At 38.6% G+C, this 22,015-nt stretch overlaps 1 protein-coding gene across 3 annotated transcripts in view; it reads left to right on the top strand.

The window, feature by feature from the left end:
• LOC114651221 (cytoplasmic dynein 2 heavy chain 1) overlaps positions 1–22,015 on the top strand; it is a 462,099-nt gene that overhangs the window by 326,592 nt on the left and 113,492 nt on the right. For all 3 annotated transcript variants that reach the window (XM_051926883.1, XM_051926882.1, XM_051926881.1), the window contains 3 exons: positions 2,069–2,144; positions 6,846–7,057; positions 14,214–14,318. In XM_051926883.1, coding sequence (XP_051782843.1) covers positions 2,069–2,144; positions 6,846–7,057; positions 14,214–14,318 — 393 coding nt within the window. The remainder of the gene's footprint in view (positions 1–2,068; positions 2,145–6,845; positions 7,058–14,213; positions 14,319–22,015) is intronic.

The following is a 22,015-nucleotide window of genomic DNA, read 5'->3' as shown; positions in this document are numbered from 1 at the left end:
GTGTGAAATTCATTTCTAGAAATTACCAGTCAGCATCCACTCTTGACAGCACATACCAGAGCCAAGCAAAATAATTAAACACATCCTCTCACTTTCTGTTCTGTGGACTGCTTGTAATCTCCACACAAAAATAATTTTTTGGGTTCTGACCATGTCCTCTGTTTAAAAAGTCTACATGCAGTCAGAAACAGTGCTATATGGTTTATCTGCAATGTCAATGCAAATATTTTTAGCATAAATTAATAATACAATTACAAGGATTCTTTTATAATACAATAATAAAATTACAAGTCAGTTCTTTTTTTATCATGGTGAAAGACCTGGTTACCAGAAAAGTAGATGAGCAGGTGCTGATGAAACAAAACTTGAACTCTTTGAGCAGAACTCAATGCACTACGTGCAGTAAAGAACAGGCATTGCTTATCACCTGTCTAATAAAATCCCTACAGTGAGTCAGTGATAAAATCCCTGAGGTGGTGACAGCATCATGCTGTGAGGGTACTTCAGTAGCAGGGACATGGAAACTGGATAGAATTGAGGGCAGGATGAATGCAGACAACTACAGAGAGGTCTTTGAAGAAAACCCACTGTAGAGTACACACCACCTTGGACTGGGGCGAAGGTTCACGTTTCAGCACAACAATGACCCAAAGCATACAGCCAAGATAAAGACGGAGTGACTTGGCCTTGAGTGGCCTAGCCAAAGCCCAGACTTAAACCCCATAGAACATCTGTGGCAAGACCTGAAGATGGAAGTTTACAGACACTTCCTCTCCAATTTAATGTTGCCTGAGAGCATCTGCAAGGAACAATGGGAAAAGCCACTCAAATCCAGGTGTGCAAAGCTTGTAGAGATCAAACCAAGATGATTTGAAGCCATAATTACTGCCAAAGGGGCTTCTCCAAAGTACCAGATTAAGGAACTGAATGCTTATATAAATGAGAGGCTTCAGTTTTTGATTTTTAATAATAAATGTACCTTTCTGAAAACAAGTTATCATTTTGTCATAAATTATTGAGTGTAGACTGTTGTACAAAAATGGCAAATTTATCCATTTAAAATTACATCTACAAAACAATAAAATGTGTAGAAAGTGAAGGGGTAGGAATACAGTCTGAAACCACTGTAAATAGCAAAAACATTTGTATGTGTCAGGATTGTTTGCAGGTTAAATTAAGTTTAGTTCCTATTGGCTAACTTCCCCATATTGTCTTTACTTGAAAATTTATCACATTTATTATTTTCATTTTTGTCACTTTTTTAATAACATCATTCTGTGTTCACAATTGTTTTTGATCACTATGTATGCCTCAACTTATGACTTATTATACACGGTCTTATGTTAGAGCAAGGGTTTGTAGGAATTAATTGTATGTAGTTAACATAAAGAAGAAGATTCTCTAAATCTAATTATTTAGTTTAGGATTTTTGGCATAATTTCTTTGTCTCCCTGAATACTCTTTCTTGCCCTATGTAAGAAAACTTATCTATCAGCCAGCCTTTGTCAGGCTTTCAGTTAAGAATTGTTTGTATTTATAGCTCTATCATCCATACATTACAAACAAAACCACCACTATTCTGTTTTTTTTCTTGGGACGATGTTCTTGTTAATCACAGTATGGAAGTAAGAGGCCTGAAGTTAGATAAGGAAACACCAAACTGATGACAGGACGTTCAGGAGCCAATTAAAAACATGGATGTATTGCTATATGGTATTTATGATATAGGAGTTCATCAGTAGGGTCTTCATTGTACAGGTGTAGCAATTAGAGAGTTCAGTGAAATATCCTCACTCTTCACTCAACTTCAAATGAAACTGGGCTTTGCTTTACAATTTCATATAAACTACAAAAACAAAACATAGTGTCTTCTGGAATCAGACTGTAAAATACAGGAATATCATCTGATTATCTATGTATTGGCCAGTCTATCTTTATTGACTGTGTGAATTTTTTTTCAGTCTCAGGAAAGATTTTTTTTAAATCTCTACCAGCAATATATTCCTACACTTAGTAATAAATTTTTCCCATTTTGTCATGTATTTTATTACTTCATTTGCTTTTTCAGGGCTGGACCAAATTCTACGAGTTTTCACTGTCAGATCTGCGTGCAGGGTTTGAAATCATTGACAGACTGTTTGAAGGCAAGTGTCATGTATTTACATGGATTTTCCTTTATTGTTATACCTTTTTTTCCTTATTTGTTTTTAATATTTAATAAAAGAAGCAGTACAATAAAAAAGTGAAAAGCATTTATTTCCTAAATGAAAGAATATTTGTTTCTTCCATATACTGTGTAAAACATCTTTTTATATACAGTATATACATATATACTGTATATAAATTATCAATTAGGAATATTGTGCAGCTACTAATAGAAATGTGAACATTAACTGCTCAAAAAAATTAAAGGAATACTTTGAAAACACATCAGATTTCAATGGGAAAAAAATCCTGCTGGATATCTATACTGATATGGACTGAGTAATGTGTTAGGAACGAAAGGATGCACATTGTTTGATGGAAATAAAAATTATCAACATACAGAGGGCTGCATTCAAAGACACCCCGAAAATCAAAATGAAAAAATTATGTGGCAGGCTAGTCCATTTAACCGAAATTTCATTGCAGCCACTCAAAATCGTACTCAGTAGTTTGTATGGCCCCCGTGTGCTTGTATGCATACCTGACAACATCAGGGCATGCTCCTAATGAGACAACGGATGGTGTCCTGGGGGATCTACTCCCAGATCTCCACCAGGGCATCACTGAGCTCCTGGACAGTCTGAGGTGCAACCTGGCGGCATCAGATGGACCAAAACATAATGTCCCAGAGGTGTTCTATTGGAATTAGGTCAGGTGAGCATGGGGGCCTGTCAATGGTATCAATTCCTTCATCCTCCAGGAACTGACTGCACACTCTCACCACATGAGGCCGGGCATTGTCGTGTGCCAGGAGGAACCCAGGACCCACAGCACCAGCATAGGGTCTGACAATGGGTCCAAGGATTTCATCCCGATACCTAATGGCAGTCAAGGTGCCGGTTGTCTAGCCTGTAGAGGTCTCTGCGTCCCTCCATGGATATGCCTCCCCAGACCATCACTGACACACCACCAAACCAGTCATGCTGAACGATGTTACAGGCAGCATAGTGTTCTCCACAGCTACTCCAGACTCTTTCACGTCTGTCACATGTGCTCAGGTGAACCTGCTCTCATCTGGGAAAAGCTTAGGGCATAAGTGGTGGACCTGCCAATTCTGGTATTCTATGGCAAATGCCACTCGAGCTCCATGTTGCCGCGCAGTGAGCACAGGGCCCACTAGAGGACGTCGGGCCCTCAGGCCACCTTCATGAAGTGAAGTCTGTTTCTTATTGTTTGGTCAGAGACATTCACACCACTGGCCTACTGGAGATTATTTTGTAGGGCTCTGGCAGTGCTCATCCTGTTCCTCCTTGCCCAAAGGAGTGCACACCGGTCCTGCTGATGGGTTAAGGACCTTCTGCAGCCCTGTCCAGCTCTCCTAGGGTAACTGCCTGTCTTCTGGAATCTTCTCCATACCCTGGAGACTGTGCTGGGAGACACAGCAAACCTTCTGGCAATGGCACGTATTAATTTGCTATCCTGAAGAAGTTGGACTTTTTGTGCAACCTCTGTAGGGTCCAGGTATCGCCTCATGCTACCAGTAGTGACATTGACCGTAGCCAAATGCAAAACTAGTGGAAAAACAGTCAGAAAAGATGAGGAGGGAAAAATGTCAGTGGCCTCCACATGTTAAACCATTCCTGTTTTGGGGGTCGTCTCATTGTTGCCCCTCTAGTGCACCTGTTGTTAATTTTATTAACACCAAAGCACCTGAAACTGATTAACAACCCCCTCTGCTACTTAACTGACCAGACCAATATCCCAGAAGTTTCATTGACTTGCTATACTCTGATTAAAAAGTGTTACTTTAAATTTTTCACACTTGGGTAAAGATGTCAGCTGAACAGTACTTGATGATGACCTGGCTGAGGTGGAGCATTATTTGGGCAGACAGGGAAGATGAAACTGGGTAGCTTCTCCCTCTTATCATGGGATGAGATAGGAAGGAAGGTTTCCAAAGGAACTCATTAATAGAAGTTGCTGAAGTGAGCTATGGCTCAAAGGGGAATGTTTCCTATTATGAAGATAAACCTTTGAACAACAGGTGGACCCCAAAGCTGATGGTAACAGTACAATTAAAACAGAGCACTTCCATGGATTGACTGAGAGTTACTGGCAGGGTAAGGTAGCAGTGAACATCATGAAGGCTCAAGCGTAGCAAAAATTTTGGTAAATCCATTGAAATGTTTTTCATATAATCTAAATGAGGTTTTGTCAGACCAGATGATGTTAAGAAGGATAAATGGAATGTCACTCAGGATGTTTTAAGTAAGGAAATGAAAATGTTTTCCTCAACTGGGGTTATAGTTAGGGCATGGAAAGAGTACTGTAAAGAGCATATAATCTAGGAAAATATCTTTCTTGTAGTCAATTTATAGGTCAATAGATCAATTACTGTAGCTGGGTCTTCTTGAGATGTTTGAAAAAGTCTTTGGTGGTCACAAGGAAGGATGACACACAACAAAAACGCTGAAAGCAGTGTTTATTATGGGTGGTCTTAGTTAATCTAACTCTTTAATTCTTTGTGGGAGGAAGAGACAGTAACTCAGGACTGGTAGACTTGGTTGATGATTTCCATTTGTAAAAACAAAGGGCAGACAGACGATATATTTTCAGTTTTAGTGGAATCACTTTGCTGCCTTCCAGGGATAGGCTATGTGTAGGTAATGAACCAGAGACTTCAACTATGAGTCAAACCTCATATTCAGAAGTAGCATATAAAGAGATCAAAGAGGTGCATATGATGTTATTTATCTCAATATACAGAATTATTTTGATAATGTCCCATTTGAGAGGCTTATTACGAAACTAAAAGAAGGGATGTGGAGGGTGTGGTGTGTAGACAGGTGAAAATTTGTTCAAATACAGGTAAAAAGGGTTATGCAATTAGGAAATGTTGAAGTGGTCTCCTTCTGGAATCACTGCTGAGGCCACTGCTAATGTTAACATATCTTGCTAAGAACATTAATAAAAAGCTGGTTAAGTTTACAGGTGGTACCAGACTAGGAAGTATCAGAATAGGTAGAATCAGATAAATAATTCACAAATAATGAATAAATAGGAAATAAATGCTGTCTAGCAAATGCTACATTGCTCATAATGGTTGTCATATTTAAAAAATAAAAAGATAACAGCAGCAGAGAAGTGCTTGTAAGAACATGCTAAGGAAAAAGGGCATATCCTCCCTCTGATAGGTCAAAGAAATGTAAAATGTGTAGTCCTCAACAGAGCAGGCTACATATGGAAGTAAAGAAAAAATGTCAAAGCATTGGTAAAGCTGGTAGCAGAATTCATTTATCTGTCCATACATTATCAAACGAACATAATCCTGTTCATGTTAACTTAGCCCAAACTTTTTTCAAGCAAAATCAGATAGCTAACCTTGTACTGGACATCAGCCCATTAGAGCAAGAGTTAATAAGGCACTTACTGGACATCAAGAGTAATGTGTACTCAAGCCAGATTCCAGTAAGCATTCAATAGGAATCTGGCTATGTACAGTAGTTGCAGTAGAGATCCCATTTCTACTCAAACAAGATTGATGGACTATATAGTTTTCTTATGTTTTGAATAACATAAACTCACTAAACTGAATAGTATATAAAAGACAATGAACTGAAGGGCAGATGCATTTAAAATTAAATAAAAAATATGTTTTGCTAAAGTTAGAGTGTCAGTAAATTTTGTGAATTTTAGTTTGAAGATTCTCATGTTTTAGACTTTCAGGTAACCTCAAGTGACTTTTCTGGTATCTCACACATAGCTAAAACCAATTGCCTTATTATATATACTTATATCTTTGTGGGATGCTTACTTTTGATATCTGATTAAACGAAAAATCAATGTTTTAGTATATATCTCATTTCCAATGTTTATCTATTGAGCTCATCTTTAAAAAAACAGAAAGATCAGGTCACACTATGCTATAAATATTGAAAGGGAAAACAAACTTTTATGGAACATCAATTCTAGTAGAATTGTAACTTAAGGTTTGGTGCATGACACACTATCCATAAGAGATTTGGATTTCTAGAAAATCCTGTAACTATAGTAAGCATCAATGGATGAATTTGTCAAATGTTTTCATTCAGACCAATTCAAGGTCAGAATTCTTTAAATATTGTTACTTTACTATATAGAAAAACTAATTTAACATGTCTTTTGTAGCGTTTCTTTTATTAGTAATAAATATCATTATGATGTCTAGTCTGATTTTATTTGAACATCTGCAACTCCCTAACAATCATTCACATTTATGACTATTATGCATGTATTTGGTTAAGTAAAAGCAATAAAAATGTGAAGGAAACACTTTCCTTTTATCATATACAGTGCACAGTAGGTGGTAAAGGCTTACTGATGCTGCTATAGTCTCCATTTACATTTCATAATGCTCACTGATAAAAATTAATATCATGGAAATGAACCATATGGTGTAATGCATCTAATTAATATATTTGAGTTTTGCACTTGACCGAGAACTAAACAAGTTAGATTTGGTGCTTAGTTAATCCAGCATTAACCAGGTAAAATTTAAAAAGAGTAAATTACTTCTTCAGCCAAAAAAATAAATAGTACACATAAGCTGTATTTTTTAAGCAGTGCAAGGTTTCTGTAGAGTATAACCCTAATGCCTAATGAAGCTATGTTTCACTTTAAATGTAACATGTCTGTGTGTGTGTTTTTTTTTTCCTTTTCAGGAACACAAGATTTCCAGTGGGATTTTGTGCATGGTTTACTAGAAAATGCTATTTATGGAGGTCGTATTGATAATATCTTTGACCTGCGCATTTTGCGTTCCTATTTGGAACAATTTTTCAACTCAAGAGTCATAGCAGGGTCTAATTCTAGAAGCAGGAAGATGTCCCCATTCCCTTCTCAAGTCAACCTTCCAAACTCTTGCAGCATTATAGTAAGTCATTTCATATATTTTCCACAACTAAATAAGTTACTATTCAACTTTAGCAAGCTGAACAAGGCAAACATGGATTTTGTTGTGTATTAATATATAAAATTTATGTACATGTTAATTATATGACTTACTATAACTAAACATCTTTCTGGTTAGAAATCCCTGTTTTGTGTCCGTGTTGGGTAGATTGGCCATTTGACATTTGAGTGAAATTTAACTTTTTAAGTTGTATTTTTTTTTTCAAGAATTATGATAGATGTAAGGAAATAAATTCAGAGAAAGAAGCTACCTAAGCATCCATTTTCCAGTTAGACCTATTTGGGTTTGCAGGCAACATGCTACCAGTGCATGCTCCTAACCTCTGAAGACTGAGCCACTTACAGCAGTATCTGGTTTATGTTAGTTACCAACCCTGGATAGCTTTTCAGTTGTAAGGCCCAATCAAATGGCCATCCACACTGACTTGCACAGAGGCAGTGTTCAGTCAGTACTTTTGGGATGTGACAGAAATATGGGAGTACCTATGGGTGTGTCAGTGGACCCTTCAATATGTAAATCCATTGACCCATTGTATAACCAGCTTATTTAGTTCAGGGTCACAAATAACCATGGCCTGACTCAAACTCTATGGGTGCAAGATGGTACCCAGTCTTTAACTAAGCCCCAGTCCATCACAGGAAAAAAGTTCAAAGTAACATAACCTAATGTGTAAAGACATGGGGAAAATGTGTAAATAACAGTGACCAAATAAGGATTTAATAGGAGAAGTATTCATCCAGTAGCACTAACTAATCCACCTTGGTGCTGCCCTCCAATATATACAGCGCCCTCCTTAATATTTGGGACAAAGACACATTTTTCTTTGATTTACCATTTTCCTAACAGTTTAAAATTACAAATCAAACAATTTAGACATGATTAATGTGTAGGTACATCTACAGGCTTTAATTTAACGATACTTGTAAACATTTTGTACACAACATATATAAATTACAACACTTTTTCTACATGGTCCCTTCATTTCAGCGCACTATAATGTTTGGGACATAGCAGTAGTCTGTACATTAAAGTCATATTTAGTACTTTGTTGCATATCCCTCGCATGCAATGATTGCTTGAAGTCTGTGATTCATAGACATCTCCAGGTGCTAAATATCTTCTCGGGTGATATTCTGCCAAGCCTGTATACCAGCCATCTTCAACTCCCACTTTTTTGGGGGGCTGGTCCTTTTAGGTTTTCGCTTCAGCATATCGAAGGCATGCTCAATTGGGTTTAAATCTGGTGACTGGCTTGATCATTCAAGAATTTTCCATTTTTAGCTTTGAAAAGCTCATGTGTTGCCTTAGTAGTATGCTTGGAACCATTATCTTGTTGTAGGATGAAGCGCCATCCAATAAGTTTGAAGGCATTTACCGAAACTTGAGCAGATAAGATGTTTCTATACATCTCAGAATTCATTGTGCCACTGCCATCAGCAGTTCCATTATCAATGAAGATAAATGTGCCAGTATTTGTGGCAGTAAACAGATGAGGTGGTATGCTTTGGATCTTGGATAGTTCCTTTTGTCTCCACGCTTTGCTCTTTTTTTATATAACATTTTTAGAGGCCATAGACATAAGATACTGATTTGTTTTATAGTACCTGGGCTTAGATTGACAATTCTTTTTTTATTTAGTTTTGTATAATTAGAATATTACTACAGCCTTTAAGCATTTAAGTAACAACACAACGAAGGAAAATGTTCTTTACACATTTATTGAACGTGTTATATAAATTTCTTATAAATAATTATTTTTTTGTTAGCATCTTTAGTCTTTTTGAGAAAACGGATTAAAATGCAGCCTCAGAATCAGTGGGTTTTGAAGCAAATGTGAGTTTTTACCATTTTATTGAAGACAAAAAAATGTATATATGTGTACATATATATATTTATAATGTGTATATATACAGTACATATATGTATATTCAGAACAGCGCTTCCAGGATCCTGATAGGGTGTGAAAGTATGATCGCATTACCCCCATTCTGAAAACCCTTCACTGGCTCCCTGTTTCATCCAGAACAGAGTATAAGGTCTCCCTTCTTACCCACCAGTACATTTATGGACATGCCCCTCTTTATCTACAGGAACTCCTTACCCCTCATACTTCCTTACGCTTCCTCCGTTCTGTACACACTAACACCCTTCAAGTCCCCAGAACTAAGCTCAGCAGCATGGGTGACAGGGCGTTTTCATCTGTGGCGCCGAGGCTGTGGAATGCCCTCCCTGATTACCTGAGAGCCCCACAGTCGACTGAGGCCTTTAAGTGAAACCTAAAAACTCATCTTTTTAGAAAGACATTTTGTTAAAGTATTTTATAGATTCTTCTGTTTTTTATTATTCTATTGTTACTCTGTAGCACTTTGGAATTGCTAAAATATAAAGTGCAATATAAATAAAATGTATTATTATTATTATATATACATATTTAACAAAGTCTTAAGTTTTGTCACTGTTCCATTTGTAAGATAGAAAACAGAAATCACAATGGTAACTTCAAGTGTTACATATAGTGAGAGCTTCTGAGAACAGAATGGTATTGTTTCCTCAGAACTTCAAGGTTTTTTATTGCAAAAGAATGTTAAGTTTTGACCCTACCAGATCACCTGCTGTCTTTCTGAGTGTTAAATGTGATAGTAGTGCTGATTTGGTCTGATCTGTACACATGAATTTGGGTTGCTATGGAAAGGGAATCTTGTTTCTCTTTGTTTTTGCACCCTTTGCTGCATACCCTGCTTTCTATAAATGTAAATAGTAATGGTGGTTTTAAATCCATTGAGCATCTGACAGTAACATAAGTAGAATTCAAAATATGTATTGTTGTTGTTTGCATGCTGTGATGTTGGAAAACTCCAGTACTTGGTTTAGCATACAAAAGACACTTTCATGAGGGAATTCCGTGAGAAATAAAACTTGCAACAAAACTTTTTTTTTTCATTACTTGCAAATTAGAGATTTTCTAACTGAACCTCAGCTTTCTAACTTACCCCCACCCCAAACAAGTATAGAGTTATTGTTACTAAACAAGCATATATTATATATTATAGCAAAAGTAGCAATCTCTTGAGGATATCATAAGTTAGCAAACAGCTAACATTAAAACACATTGAGAATAAGATTATAGTTTTATGATTATACAGTAAACCACAAATGCAAACTCATTTTTCAAAAAAATATGCTCTTCAGTTTGCACTACACACACTAACAGACTTTGTACACTTGTCATTCCAGTCTAACATTGTACTGTTATAAATTTACTCTGGATAAGAGTCTACAGTTTGAAAGCTGTCCGGGTGTTGGTCCAGCTGGCTTCACACTCCGTGGATGCTTCTGGGAGCCTCTTGAACCCAGCACCATTGATGATCATAAACCGAGATGAGCGGGCAAATGAGGACACAGACAGTCAGCAAGGGGTTGGTGCAGAAGTGCCAAGTGCTTTTAATAAAAAGCAAACAAAAACAAGCAGTGTTCTAAGTGCAGTGCAAGTTCTTCAATAAATAAATAGTCAAATTAAATGTGAAAACGTGGAGGTTAAAATGTTCACTAAATAATCTCAGGCAGTTTCTTCTATTATTATTCTTCTATTATTATTCTTCTTTCTAAAGTTTGGTGTCTCCTCAGGTTATGCCATCAGGACCTTGCAGCATAAGGAGACACCCACTGACAGGTTCAGTCATCCACTATATCCTGTATTGAGGGTCCTTCTGCCAGATCCTGGCATCTGTAGGACTCCCTACCAAACACCGCTCATGTCTCCTTCAGCCACTCCAATGGCATCTAAATGGGAAATGCTGTACAATGGGGCCTGTCTTACTCCTCGGTTGCAGGGCCCCTCACCAGCCCCACAATCAAGTGCGACCTGGCACTCACTTCCCCAGGGCATACTTCTAACCATCTGCCTCATTTCCTCACAACACAGGCTTCCTGCCTCTTTCTCCTTCCTTAACCTCCATTCTTTCGTACTCTTTCTTTTCTTTAATCTGATCTATTTTTGTCCCCATTCTGCTGTGCAGGCTTCTTATTTACTGCCCAATTGGGTGTAGGTGCTATCGTCTGCCTTCTTCAAGGTGTGAATGAGGCACCAGACTGAACCGCTCGCATTTGCACATAAATGTGCAATCAGCCAAGAAACCCAATCAAAATTAATGCTTTGTCACAAACCTTTTATCACAAACCCCCCTGACCCCCCTCCCCCACTCACCAGTTGCACGGGAAGGTTCTGTGTTCTTCCCAATGCAGTGTAACTGTTGGGCAAAGTCTGAGGCGCGGCCCTATCACTGCACTAAAATTATAAAAGCATTAAAAACAAACTCCAATCCCCCTGCTAAAAACAGGACATTAAAAGAATAAGAACTTTTAAATGACAGCAACACCAGCAATAAATAAAGGTTCAAGATTCTAAAAAGTCCTCTTTAGATTTGAGTGGGTGGATTTGTAAAACCGTCAGGCACCAATCCCACTTGCTATTTTTTTCTTCTGCTCTTCATTCCTCACAGCCACTGGCTTATCCCACCACTGTTACCAGTTGTGACAGTTGAGGTCGGCTGACCTGGACCATCACAGCCCCCCAAACTAAACACAAATCACTGGGTGGTTAAGTATTTAGTATGTTAATTATGTGCAGTGTCCATGAGAGTTGAGAAAGACAGTTTTAATAAATAAAAGTATTATTGTTATTATTATTTTTATTGCCATTGCTACTCAAAGTTTTTTTCTAGGATTGTCTTTTTGCTCTGGCTTATTTCAGGCTTAAGCCAAGACGTAGGGCAGTTTTTGATGTGGTGTATATATGTGTATACTGTATGTTTTAGGGGATGGTATTTGTGTTAAGGAATTTCCTCACCAGGTGACATGTATTTAAAATGGCTGCTTTCTGTAGCTACAAGGGGGCTTCGCCCCCTGCTCGCTTCGCTCGCCTACCCCCGGTGTTTTGAACCCGTGCCCGCTGGGCAGCTACGTGTCCGGATGACGCACGTTTAATACGGCGCGTTTGCCCGTGTCATTCTGGAGTCCCCCACCGGTAATACAGAGCTTCGTCCGTACTATTACGTGGTGCATTGTGGACTACTGCGGACCCCGTAGTTTTTCTCGTTTCAGTTTGTATCTGTGGTCAGTTGAGCTCATGTTTTTCAAGCTTTTGAATTCCGGTCTTCATTATCTGTAACCTGCTGTCCATGTGCGTGGCCCCCTTGTTCAACCTGTTTATGACGTTTTAGTTTCCTTTCTACTCTGTCTTTAATTTCTGACCGTGCTTTATTCTGGTTTTGTTTCAATGACACTTGGTCCGTGGTGATTATATGTAAAGGAGGCAGTCTAATTTTCCCCTTTTGACAACAACGTGTAAATTCATTATTTGTATTGCCAGTTGTTTCTTCTGGGAAGTTAAGTGAATGACAATGATTGCAAATAACATTCATTAATCCCAATGAATTTTCCTCAATAGTGGACTCATTATTGAAGGCGTTGTCAGCCAACTGGCGTAAGCATTTAGCAGGTGTCTGGCGTTGATGTCCGCGACGGGCATGTTTTGCTTGTGGCGTTTGACTGCCGCGTTGTTGCATGTACATTATTTGTGACGCGCTATTTTGTAGTTTTAATTGATTTGCCACCGCTTTGCGAAAAGTCCGTTTCAGTCTACGTCGTGCATTGGATAAGTAATAAGGAGGATCGCACTCACTGTTAATATGTAGCCTTTTCTGCAGTTGAACGGTTAATAGTGCTATATTGTAAGGAGATCCACCTATGCTCACACCTATGCTGCCTAGTGTGAAGGTGTTCAGATGACGTATGTTTAATATGGACGTTTCCTTTAGAAATGTGGTTTTGGGTGTCACTTCTTATTGATGATGGGGGGGGGGGTTGAGGATTGTTGTTGCGCGAGCGTCTTCTTTCTTTTTGTGTTCCATGGGCTTGACACCTATGCCGACACCTATGCTGCCTAGTGTGAAGGTGTCGACGTTCACTTTAGAAGATGTGGCTTTGGGTGTGTGTGTGTCCCGTCCCTTTCTTGTAGGGTCTGTGGGGTGGTTTTGTGTTCTTTTTTTTTGTCTTCCATGGGCTTGTTGAATCCCCCTCTTGGTGTGTGTCCCGTCCCGTCCCGTCCCGTGCCTGTAGGGTGGGGGGGGGGGGGGGGGGGGGGGTGTGGTCGTGCCTTGCTGTTGTGCGCTCGTCTGTTCTTTTTTTTTGGTGTGTTTAGTTTCATGTGACTCCTTTTTGTATGTGCTCACTCCTTTTTTCTGTGGTCTTGTCCGCCACTCGCGGCCCCTCATCCACCTTTGTCGCCCTCTTTTGTCCGCCTTTCTCCAACTCTCGCGGACTCTTTTTGTGCCTGCGCCTCTCGCGGACCCTCATCCGCCTCTCTCGCCCTCTTTTGTCCGCCTTTCTCGGCTCCTCAGACGACTCTCGCGGACTCTTTTTGCGCCTGCGCAGTACGTCTTTTTGCAGCTACGGCCCATGGCCAGATGTGCCTGCGTCCATCATCCGGTTTAGCATTCTCGGTTAGTAATATAGATATGTACAATGTGTTGGTTTATGTGTAACGTTTGTAGGCTTTTGTGTAGTGTTTGTGGGATGATACCAATGGTAAATACAACAATGGACAAAATGATCACCTTGTCCTTTCTAGACAAGTGGTGTTTTTCTTCCTTCTTTATTATTTTTGTTATTATTATTATTATTATTATTATTATTACAGTTAAGAACATCATATTATACTCTAGCTCACAATAGCTAATGTTGAAAGCAAAGGAAAGAAAGGCTCTCCCTTATAATATGTCAGTTCATGGGCAGAAATTTTTTACAAAGACTAGAAAATGATATATTATGTATCACAATAACAAAACTAACAGAAATTGATGTGGCTTGTTGAATGCAGAGGTTAAAGGTTAATTTATTGAGTGTATATTGTTTTGAATAAGCTCAAGAGAGAACTTTTCATTTAGTGGAAAGCTATGCTTTTTGCGCCAACTGTTTTTATACTTACCAGTCTCCCATCTGTGAAGACTGCCTGCTTTTATAATTGTCCAACTAAAATTATACATCAATGCATTAGTAAAAGTAGAAGTATCATTTTCAGTTAAAACTGTATAATTTATATTATTATTTCATTTTGAAGGACTATCGCAATGTTATTGAGAGTTTACCTGAAGATGACAAGCCTGGATTTCTTGGTCTACCTGCCAACATAGATCGCTCATCACAACGCATCATTAGTTCTCAGGTAAGGTCATTGTTAAATGTGCGTGTCCAAGGCAATGTACGTATAATAATTACTCTTGAACTTGTCTATGCTTAAAAGATTATTTAAAAAAACAGCATATTCCAATAGTTTTTGAATGTCAAAATATATTCAGAAATGGCCAGATTAATTAGATATTAGCTTGCAGTCATGAATTTAGGGACTGGGACTGAGATGTGCATTGATGAAACAAAACCCTTAAGTCACTGTGGGTCTTCAGCACAAAATTAAATAAATAACATGCTGATGTAGATGCAAACAGAAATGGACTTTCAAATATGCAAAGCAGAGCTTGTGGAAATATTCTGTTTCCAAGGGAAATTCATATAGTACACTTGCTGTATCAATCTTTTTTTTAACGTGTCTTATGGATTATAAAATATTATATAAATATTCCTGAAATTAATCATTTTCCTTGCTTAAAGTATTAAATTATCCACTAAAGCAGTTGTACATATAGTACCGTCCTGCAATAAAAGATATGCTTGTTAAACAAAATCTTGCTTAGCAGATGGTGTTTTCTTGAATATGGAAGACATTAAATGTAGGGAACTAAAGTCTCAGAAGTGCTGCATGTGCTTATATTACATTCCACAGAAAATATGTCAAAATACTTAATCTCTTGCTTACATCTTGCATTCACTATTGTTTTAAGTAAGTTGAACATTTGATGTACTATGTATGAAAGGAAACTGTTGTCTACAAATTTCTTTCACCCAAAATGTCATGCTTAGGATGTATCAAGGAGATTTCTGTGTCCTGCTCCCTTTTTATTATTTTTTTTTTATTCAGCATGTCTGTTAGTGTATGTCTAGTCTGAAATGATCAAAATTCATATTTTTTCACGTATTCGCCTATGATCAATAGCCTTAGACTTGTTCCTAGACAAAATTGACTAGTAGCTCTTTATTTGGCATGGATTTTTGAGATGACAGCTTACTTGTGAAGACTGGGCATCATTTGTGGCCTCTATTACTTTCTCACTGGTCCATCAGTAACAATTTAATTGTTTACGTGCAGAAAATTAAATGGAACCTAACACGTACTCTATAAAAACATTCTAATACTCATTAATAGCTGGTGTACATGCACATAGTCTCATTCATTCATCTGTTGATTCTAGCTATCTCGTCTAATTCTCAGGTTTATTTAATCGAATTTAGGGTCACAGCTGCATGGCAGCAAACAGTTCTGGACAGTGAGCTAGAGCATCACAGGGCTTTCAAAATTTCTAAAATGAAATCTACTATATATATATATATATATAGTATATTATATATATATATATAAAATCCTAAGCCTAAAAGTGCAACGATTTTGTGCAATGATTTTTTGTGACATTTTTTGTCACGCTTTAAATCGGGTTTATTTTAAAACCTACATATATATGTTTGGTATCATTCTTTTCAGTATTTATCAAACTTTAATGTGATGTTGTTAGATTTTTCAGATTCTTATTCCATTTTTAAATTATAAGATAAAAATTATCAAGAACTCGCGTCCCGCGAGACAAGACATTGTGCAAAGAGATTTAACCATGCCCGGGGCCGGAAATAAAAGACAAAGTGTAGGACAGCTGCTGTACAGGCTTTTAAATGTTCGAAGCACCGCGCAAGATGCACATCTCGCGGCACAGCAGCAGCAAGCCAGCAGCTGATCGAGTAAAGAGGAGGTAAAAAAAAAACTGTATTTTTTTCCCATTGTATCACCGTTTAAGAGAGGGTTTCTTCATAACGCAAGCGGCAGAGACGCAAAGTGGCTGGTGCATAGCGTAGGCTGGGGGTGTTGGTGAATGAAGCGAGCAGGGGGGAACCCCCTAGTTAAATATAATCCTTGTGGGTTGTGGAAGAAACAACTTTCATTGTTTATTTAGTAGGAAGATGAGAAGGCTTTATTTATAAAAAAAAAGTTACTATTGAGGAGAGGAAGCTGTTAATAATATCCGTATTTTAACGAGTGTAGTGCTGTTAACCAATTCAATTCAGTTCAGTTTATTTTTGTATAGTGCTCTTCACTGAGTTCAGATATAGACTGCTGGAACAGGTTCTCATTTAAAATGCAAATATTGATTTTACAAATCACTAAATGCAGAGTAAGTGCACATAAAATACAGATTTGTTAAAACATAAAACAATTAAAAAATTGTTTAACACCAATAGAAAACAGTTGACAACAGATTAGAGGATGACAACAGATTAGAGGAAAACAACTCTAGGCAGCAGCATCACTGGAGGAAATAAACCTCTGTGAGGACCAGGTAAACTGTAAGTGACAAAATGAAAGACATAGACACCATCACAGCCCTGGAGACCTAGGCCAACTAGCTATCCTCAGAATTTTGGCCAGTAATAGGTTTTTATAGTAGAGTCTGTGCTGGGCTATCCAACCCAATAAAAGAATCTTTTAATCCGTTGATTCCATTGCTCCCAGTATCAGAAATAATTTTTTTCAAAAATGTTGCTAGATTCTAGAGCCATACTATATATAGTAAATATTTCAATCAAGCACTCAGAGGTTTATCCACTTGCTGCATTTTCTAATCATCTTGTAATTATATAGATCAGGGAGCTGTGTTCATGGTCATCTACTAGTTGTCTTTACCAACCAGTGCCACGGGTAACTACCCATTTATAATCATTGTTCTTCAGTCTGTACAAGGCAGGACTAAAAGTACAACTGCTGAGCTGAACACTGCAGTGTCATTGCTTGAGAAGGATTCTGGGATACATGACAGACATTATGAAAATAACATTTCACTGGGCTGTTTTTCAGCCATTTATACACTTTTCTTTTTGCAGTAATGTAGCATGGTCCCAAATGTTCACATTTTACTGCCAGCATTTTAACAATACCCGCCAAGGCTCATTGTTTGTTGTTTAAACTTATGATTAAAACCATTCTTAATGGTTTCAAAAATTAAACGAAATGTAAAGAAGAGTTTTACTTTTAAACATGTACTCCTGTATGTCAATTGGTAACAAAATTGTTTTATCATTATGGAAAGTTGGTTGAAATCCTACAGTATACTGTTTATGAAACTTTTAAACTGGAAAAATGGTTTCTATTAAGCTGCTGTATTTGTAATTTAAATAGAACAGTCAGAAACACATTATGTCATAATGAGAATGACGATGTGTTTCCTAAATAATAAATAATGTGAAAGTACATTTTCTGAAGCCATTTATAGAATATAAAATAATCCACAATGTGCCTGACTTTAGCAATGAAGTATGCAAATGGTTTACCACAAAGAAGCTGTCACCACAAGCTCTTCTGCAGAAAAGGCTAGGTTGTGTTAATTGAGATTTTTTTTTTTTTAAATTTGTCAAATTTCAGAAAATGGCCTGCTTCATGTACATTATTTCTGTTGGACTATACAATAGCTGTAAAAGACAAACAGACTGCTGTTTTGTTTTCTTTATTACAGTATCAGTTTAGCCAAAAAGTGTAATTTGACATCCACTTCTGCAAATACATAGTAAAATTTTAAAGATAGATAGATACTTTTTTAATCCCAAGGGGAAATTCACATACTCCAGCAGCAGCATACTGATAAAGAAACAATATTAAATTAAAGAGTAATAAAAATGCAGGTAAAACAGACAATAACTTTGTATAATGTTAACATTTACCCCCCGGGTGGAATTGAAGAGTCGCATAGTGTGGGGGAGGAACAATCTCCTCAGTCTGTCAGTGGAGCAGGACAGTGACAGCAGTCTGTCGCTGAAGCTGCTCCTCTGTCTGTAGATGACACTGTTTAGTGGATGCAGTGGATTCTCCGTGATTGATAGGAGCCTGCTGAGCGCCCGTCGCTCTGCCACAGATGTCAAACTGTCCAGCTCCGTACCTACAATAGAGCCTGCCTTCCTCACCAGTTTGTCCAGGCGTGAGGTGTCCTTCTTCTTTATGCTGCCTCCCCAGCACACCACTGCGTAGAAGAGGGCACTGGCCACAACCGTCTGATAGATCATCTGCAGCATCTTATTGCAGATGTTGAAGGACGCCAGCCTTCTAAGGAAGTATAGTCGGCTCTGTCCTCTCTTGCATAGAGCATCAGTATTAGCAGTCCAGTCCAATTTATCATCCAGCTGTACTCCCAGGTATTTATAGGTCTGCACCCTCTGCACACAGTCACCTCTGATGATCACGGGGTCCAGGATGGGCCTAGGTCTCCTAAAATCCACCACCAGCTCCTTGGTTTTGCTGGTGTTCAGGTGTAGGTGGTTTGAGTCGCACCATTTAACAAAGTCCTTGATTAGGTCCCTATACTCCTCCTCCTGCCCACTCCTGATGCAGCCCACGATAGCAGTGTCGTCAGCGAACTTTTGCACGTGGCAGGACTCCGAGTTGTATTGAAAGTCCGATGTATATAGGCTGAACAGGACCGGAGAAAGTACAGTCCCCTGCAGCACTCCTGTGTTGCTGACCACAATGTCAGACCTGCAGTTCCCGAGACGCACATACTGAGGTCTGTCTGTAAGATAGTCCACAATCCATGCCACCAGATATGAATCAACTCCCATCTCTGTCAGCTTGTCCCTAAGGAGCAGAGGCTAGATGGTGTTGAAGGTGCTAGAGAAGTCCAGAAACATAATTCTTACTGCACCTCTGCCTCTGTCCAAGTGGGAGAGGGATCAGTGTAGCATGTAGATGATGGCATCCTCCGCTCCCACCTTCTCCTGGTATGTGAACTGCAGAAGGTCGAATGCGTGGCGGACCTGTAGTCTCAGGTGGTGAAGCAGCAGCCGCTCCATGGTCTTCATCACATGTGATGTCAGAGCGACAGGCCCGAAGTCATTCAGCTCACTAGGACGTGATACCTTTGGGACTGGGGTGATGCAAGATGTTTTCCAAAGCCTCGGGACTCTCCGCTGTTCTAGGCTCAGGTTGAAGATGCGCTGTAGAGGACTTCCCAGCTCCAATGCACAGGCCTTCAGCAGTAGTGGCGATACTCCATCTGGACCCACTGCTTTGCTGGCACGAAGTCTCCTCAGCTCTCTGCTTACCTGGGCTGCTGTAATTATGGGTGGGGGGGAACTCTCTCCTATGCTGGTGTTAGCAGAAGGATGGGTGGAGAGTGCAGTACTCCGAGATGAGAGTGGGTTAGGGTGGTCAAACCTGTTAAAGAAGTTGTTCATCTGGTTTGCTCTCTCCACGTCTCTCTCGATGGTGGCACCCTGCTTCGAGCTGCAGCCAGTGATGATCTTCATCCCATCCCACGCTTCCTTCATGCTGTTATTCTGCAACTTCTGCTCCAGCTTTCTCCTGTACTGCTCCTTCGCCACCCTGAGCTGGATTCGGAGTTCCTTCTGCATGCACTTGAGCTCATGCTGATCACCGCCTTTAAAAGCCCTTTTGTTCTGGTTCAAAAGGCCCTTGATGTCACTTGTAATCCATGGCTTGTTGGTAGCATAGCAGCGTACTGTTTTTACTAGAATTACAATGTCCATACAGAAGTTGATGTAGTCAGTAGTGCAGTCAACTACCTCCTGAATTTTCTCACTATTTGATCCCTGCAGGATATCCCAGTCTGTAGTTCCAAAGCAGTCTCTCAGAGCCTGCTCTGCCTCAGGGGACCAGTTCCTGAATGAGCGTGTGGTTGTAGGTAGCTCCCTCACTCTTGGTTTGTAGTGAGGCTGAAACAGAACCAGGTTATGATCTGCTTTCCCAAGCACAGGCAGCTGGGTGGCGCTGTATGCGTCTTTAACGTTTGCATACAGTAGGTCAATAGTCCTATTTCCCCGGGTGTTACAATCCACATACTGGGAGAAGGCAGGTAATGTTTTAAATGTAATAACTGAAAGCCTTGTGTTTCTTATGCAAAATTGAATTGTTTGTTAACTTGAAAACAAAGCATGATTCATGAAAAGAAAACAAAATATTGTGTCATATGCCTTTGATAGGCATATCAAAGTTAATATTTAACATTTTAACCTCACAGATGTGACAGTTTTTTGTTGATAAATATAGTACCTACAAAGTTCATACTTCACCGTAGCATTATAACTAAATAATTGTGATGTTAAATTAGTTGACATACTGTATAGGTTAAATCAGTTTTGGATTCGTTTTCCCATCTTCAGGGGCAACAATAAAACTCATAAAAAAGTTACATCTGGTCCACATAAAAATCTCATTAAACACAGCACTTGTTAAGAAATCCTGTAGGCCACTTGATGTGCAGCATATGCACATATAGTATGAAATACTTTTGCATTTAAAAGGGCTCTGTGGGTCCCTTTCCTCTTGTGTAATTGCACAGTTGCATAACTCTAATAAATATCATTCATTTTTGTTTTCCCTTGCAGTGGACTGGCATGTTTTAACAGATTTTTTGTTAAGTGCTGTAAAAACCAAGATGTGGATTGCAGTTTTGACGAGTTGCTTTGCCTTCACTTTTTAATTTAAAGCTTCTCATTTAAATTTTTTTTAACAGTTTTATTGAATGTCTGATGATCCTCTGAAAAAAAAGTATTCTGAAAAAGTTTAGCTTTTTGTGTTTGTGTAGACATTTATTTTGTTGATATATTATTTAATTGGCCAGGGAGTGGATGTAGAGGTGGTCCACTCCTACAAGTACTGGTCCACATATCACTGGGGAACTATACAAGAAAGGGCAAAGCAGGCTAATTTTCCATAGGAGACTGTGTTCCTTTAATGTGGGAAGTTGCATCTGTTACATCTTCTATAACTCTGTGATGGCTATTGCAAATTTATACGCTGTGGTGTTCTGGGCTGCTACAATCACTTCAAGAGAAGTCTACCAGATTAACAAGCTAATTAAAAGGACAAGCTTAGCTATAGGATGTACTCTGGACCCCCAATAGGTAGTAGCAAAGGGTACAGTTAAAACATAACTGAGTGCCATTATGAAAAATGCTTCACATCCTCTCTCTGACAAGCTAACACTGAGGACTTTCAGCCAAGCTAATTATTCAGCAGAAATGTGTCAAGTAACGCTACTGTGGCTCCTTTATACCAACAGCAGTACGTCTGCATAATGCCTCACTGTGTCTGTGATAGCCAAGGCAGAAGTTTCCTTTCTTTTTGATATTCTTGATTTATAGTTATTCCGTTATGTGTTCAGACCAGTGTTTGTGCATATTTATTTATTTAAAGAGCTTCTATATAAAGGCAAATTTCCTCCTGTGAACAAATAGAGGTCTATCTATCTATCTATCTATCTATCTATCTATCTATCTATCTATCTATCTATCTATCTATCTATCTATCTATCTATCTATCTATCTATCTATCTATCTATCTATCTATCTATCTATCTATGTCTCGTCTCAACTGAATTTGACCAGTGGTAAATCTTACTGATTTATACATTTAAACAATTCATATAATGAAAAAGTGTTGTACTCATGCCAAAATAACTGCCAAATACCTCTACCAAGTAATCAATAAACCATTGAAATAAAATCACTACTGTACAAGAACTGCAGTGTCATTCCTTCATGTGCTTTTCCAGTCATCACCTCTGTTGCTACCACAAACAAACACAGAATGGTGCCACATGCACCTTAAACTTTCACTATCCCCTTCAGTTGTCCTAACCATCCTTCATATTTCCTAATAACATTAACACAGATGCTGTCCATTCCCACTCCATACTTTCCCATTGTCCACCTTACCACCTCTCTTTATGTCAAACACCTTCTGTATAACTAGAA

Source organism: Erpetoichthys calabaricus, chromosome 4 (assembly GCF_900747795.2).
Source record: "Erpetoichthys calabaricus chromosome 4, fErpCal1.3, whole genome shotgun sequence".
NCBI classification, from domain to species: domain Eukaryota; kingdom Metazoa; phylum Chordata; class Cladistia; order Polypteriformes; family Polypteridae; genus Erpetoichthys; species Erpetoichthys calabaricus.
Note: the sequence above shows the minus strand (reverse complement) of the source record. Positions and strands in the feature narration are given on the sequence as shown.